The sequence below is a fragment of the Vigna umbellata genome, chromosome 1, assembly GCF_029865625.1.
Source record: "Vigna umbellata cultivar VRB3 chromosome 1, Vumbellata_1.0, whole genome shotgun sequence".
Classification (NCBI taxonomy): domain Eukaryota; kingdom Viridiplantae; phylum Streptophyta; class Magnoliopsida; order Fabales; family Fabaceae; genus Vigna; species Vigna umbellata.
In genome coordinates, this window is record NC_142165.1 from 92698327 (window position 1) to 92702561 (window position 4235).

The 4235-nt window shown below is 32.6% G+C and overlaps 1 protein-coding gene across 1 annotated transcript; it reads right to left on the bottom strand.

The window, feature by feature from the left end:
- Window positions 1-2173: 2173 nt before the first annotated feature.
- Window positions 2174-2815, bottom strand: LOC124846910 (putative invertase inhibitor). Its single transcript, XM_047324278.2, has one exon. The coding sequence runs from the start codon at window positions 2759-2761 to the stop codon at window positions 2207-2209; it is 555 nt and encodes a 184-aa protein (XP_047180234.1). The 5' UTR covers window positions 2762-2815; the 3' UTR covers window positions 2174-2206.
- Window positions 2816-4235: the final 1420 nt, after the last annotated feature.

The following is a 4235-nucleotide window of genomic DNA, read 5'->3' on the forward strand; positions in this document are numbered from 1 at the left end:
TAAACTCAATCCATCATTTTGAATTAACTACACGTATTCGCAATCCATCAAGTGTCAATTTCTGATTTGGGCTGGGCCGAGTTAGGTTAACATTCTGCTAACTAAATCAAGGGTGTTGCTCCCTCCACCTCCACAGCTTCTCCCTCCACCTCCCTTTACTATTTTGCCCCTTCCTCCACCTTTCCTTTACTATTTTGCCCCTCAGTAAAATTTTATTTTTAAAATTATTGTTTTTTAATTTTACTCATTTATAACATATTTCACTGATAACCTACGTAGTTCCTTGTATGACTAAAATATTTTTCTGCAAAGCTTGGTGATCGTGAAAAGAATTATCAAGCAATCTTCCTCTTGTTCTCGGTGCAGTATGTGGTGCAGTGCGTTTGTGGTGTAGTGTCCTTGTCGTGGTTCCTCTCCAGGTATGTAGTCATAATCCTTCCAATAATCCTAAACCCTAAACCCTTCCCATAATGCTTCCAATAATCCTTTTAATATGCAAGCCTATAATCCTTCGCATGAGCCCCCAAAACGTAGTAAAATAAAAACGAAACGTAAAAGGAACACTAAGCCTGAATGGATGACATCCTTCAACGGATGTCAACATCCGTTTAAGGCAAAACGGATGTTGACATCCGTTTCGCCTTAAACGGATGTTGACATCCGTTTCGCCTTAAACGTGTTGACATCCGTTGAAGGATGTCATCCGTTCAGGCTTAGTGTTCCTTTTACGGATCTCCCACATTCGTTTCGGCCTTTCGCGGACACTGTTGAAACGCGACAAGCACCAAGGCAGAAAGCACCGAAAACAAACCTGGACCACGCCGCACGCCGCAGATCCGCTCCTCTCCCAGCTGAACGACCTCCACCGCACCAACGGCTGCTCCACAAACGCTCTTCCGGAAAATGAAGAAGAAAGAAATGGAGAAAGAGAAGTGAAAGGTTGATGAGGCTTGACGGAAGAGAAAATGATAAACGGAAATGGAGAAAAAGCTTGACGGAAGAGAGAATGGTAAATGGAAATGGAAGAGAGGAAGAGGTGCAGGGAAGTAAAGCAGAGATTTTAAATAAATTAAAATATTAAAATAATAAAAGTAAAAAATTTTAACTTTTGAGGATATAATTGGCATTTTAGAAAATTGGGGAGGTGGAGGAAGAGACCTGTGGTGGTGGAGGGAGTAACACCCCTAAATCAATTACTATTGGCCAACCAGTAAGATCATTGGTTTTTCTCTATATAATAATAAAAAATTAAAATTATCAAAGCAATTTTTTTATAACAAGTCAATAAAATAATTTTAATCCCTATAAAAAAAGATAAAAATAATGATAGCTTTAATAAATTAGATTAATAGAAGAAATACATACACTAAACCAACATTTTTTATTGTTTAAACAAGATATAAAACTTATCATTTTATTATAATTTTTACTATATAATCATATCTATATATTGGTTTTTTAATGTACAGCTTCATAATTTAAAATCTATGAATATGTACAGTAATAACTATGTAAATGTGAGAATAGAATGATTAAAAATATATTGATTTAAAAAGTATCTAACCTATGGAAAGAAAGAAGTAGTAGAAAGATGGTTAGTGGTGAGACAAATGTGTGAAAAATGAGGTAAAGTAATTTACTTAGAAAAAAAGGACATCCCTATAAGATTGGTGGCACAAATTAAACGTAAAGTTAGCAATCATGAGGGCTTTTTCTATTCTCCTTCAGCATAATTCTTCTTCACTTCCACTCATTCCAACAAACACATGTACAAATGCCAAAAAGAACAGATTTACTTATGTAATTGATTTTAGCCAACGTATCGAGTTGGGGTGGTGGAAAACTGCCAACCCACGTTAAAAAATGGGTGCATGTTCCAAGTCCCAATCATCCATGCGTCGGATCAACGTTTAACCACTCTTTTATCTATTCCATCACTCACCCATAAAAAAAATAATAGAAAGAATAAAAACTTATTCTCAACTGTTATCATCACGCAAACCAAGAAAAAGAGACACCCAATACAATAATATTTTAGGGTAAAATGAGGCGAATAACTTTATTGGTTGACACAGCATTTGTGGCATACGAAGGACATAATTTCAGTCTGAATACTTCATGACAGATAAAGAATTTTGCACAAGCTATACCAGGCTATAGAAAGCTCGTAATATTATATAATTGTATATGGCATGCTTAAGTTTTGTCAATAATGTTGGCGAAGCATTTGAAGGAAGGCCAGGCATATCATATTGAGTTGGAAGTAGACTTGATTTTCCTTTGTTAAAGGAGACGTTTCACCCTTCTTTTCCTTGAATTGATCTTCACATGTTTCAGAGTTATCCAAGGAAGCACTCAGCTTTATAGCAGCAGTGTCAAAATCCTTCTGCTTGAAAGCAACCACAGCATCATCTAAGTCCGAAAGGGAATCCGAGTAAAGATCAAAGCAATCTCGTAAGCAAGCCTTTACGTATTGATCATAACTTTTATCCTTCAGGAGCTTTGAAATGATGGAAACCATGTTGCTTGCGTTGGACTTGGTAAGTTGAGTTGACATGCACACAAGACCTTCGAGGTTGGTCGGTGGTGGTTGCAACTTGGAGGAGGCATCTTCAAGGGATTCAACACAGAAACCATACTTCAAATTTGGGTCGTTCTTCGATGCCTCCTTGCAAGATTGAGAGATAAGATTAGAACTACTGGAGCTTTGGAACAGAAAGAGAAAGATAAAGAATATCAGTAAGTACGAAGAGAATTTCATTCTTGGCTTCTTCTTTTCTTTCTTACGATCGAGTATGTCTCTGAAAAAATGAGATTTAATTTATTCTACACATCACTTTGTACTATATATATTATATATATATATATATATATATATATATATATATTGAAAAAGAGATGAGAAAAGATATATGAATCTCAAATTTTAAAATTTCAATAATAGATAAATATATTTTTATATCTATGTAAAAAAGTTATAGAAAAATTGAAAGATTTTTAGAAATTAACTTAAATAAAAGATATTAAACAAAAATGTTCTATATGTAGAACCAAATATAATATAATATTAAATATTTGCATTATCTTAATTTTAATATTCTAAATTTGAATAATAAATAATATATTTTATTTTCATATAAAATAATATCAATTTTTTTTAAACTAAATAAAATAAAAAATATTACTGAATATATATAGAATATATATATTATCCAGTTAGGTGTTCGTGTTGCAGCAGGAATCTGATGCTACACGCTGATTAATATGAAAAAAACTTTGTGGGAAGGCAACCCTGATTAATAATGAAGGTGGAAAGCTAGGTTGAAACTAACATTATATGTTGCTTTCTATATTAATATCTGTTTTGATTGAGTTCGTGTTGGTAATCTTCTCATAATCATCATACTATATAAGTCACAGGAAAAAAAATCACAAATATAATTACTTTTATATTTGTGAACCTCATTTGTGAAACAGTTGCCATACTCAAACCTTCCAAAGACTCTTGTTAAATATGATTCAATTAAGTCTAATATCTGAAACATAATTAGTAAAGGTAAATATCAGTTTCTAATATTAGGGTGATCCCTTGCATTCGCCATAAGAAAACCTTGATATAGAAATCTTATCCAGTTTCTCGCAAGTTGATTCTTATCTATATGATCGGATCATCAACAAATAATAGAATTTTTTACTTTCTTTCTTTTTAGAAAATTACAACTATTTTATCCTTGATGTATCATTCTATCATTATTCACAGAACAATCACAACAAATCTATACTTGATCAATCACACTGTCATTTAAGCGTTCATTCGTAAATGTATGATCTCATAACTTGTAGAGCCACATGCACCACCTCTACCAACCTCTCAATTGAGTCTTGATCATATGATTTATCAACTTCTACAATTTAATGCGTCAATATCATTCACCAATACTTACACATGACTTCTCATAACTTGAGCATCACTTGTTCCATAGGAGGGACAACTACGTAACCTTACTCAATTCTAAAATTTCATCGAGTTATCATTGTCTTTGTTTTGCTAACTTCTCTTATATTCTATCAATACAACAAAGCTATCCTAATTATCTATCTATCCTAGAAAAAACATTAAAAATGGAATTTTAGAAAAATAATTAATGAAATAAAAAAAATTAAACGTCATAACTCATATATAAATTTCTGTTACTTATTTGTTTAAAATTCGTCTTTATTAAAATGATAGATCT

Coding starts and splice junctions, on each gene's coding strand:
- LOC124846910 (XM_047324278.2), bottom strand. CDS start 2,761: ATGAAATTCTCTTCGTACTTACTGATATTCTTTATCTTTCTCTTTCTG.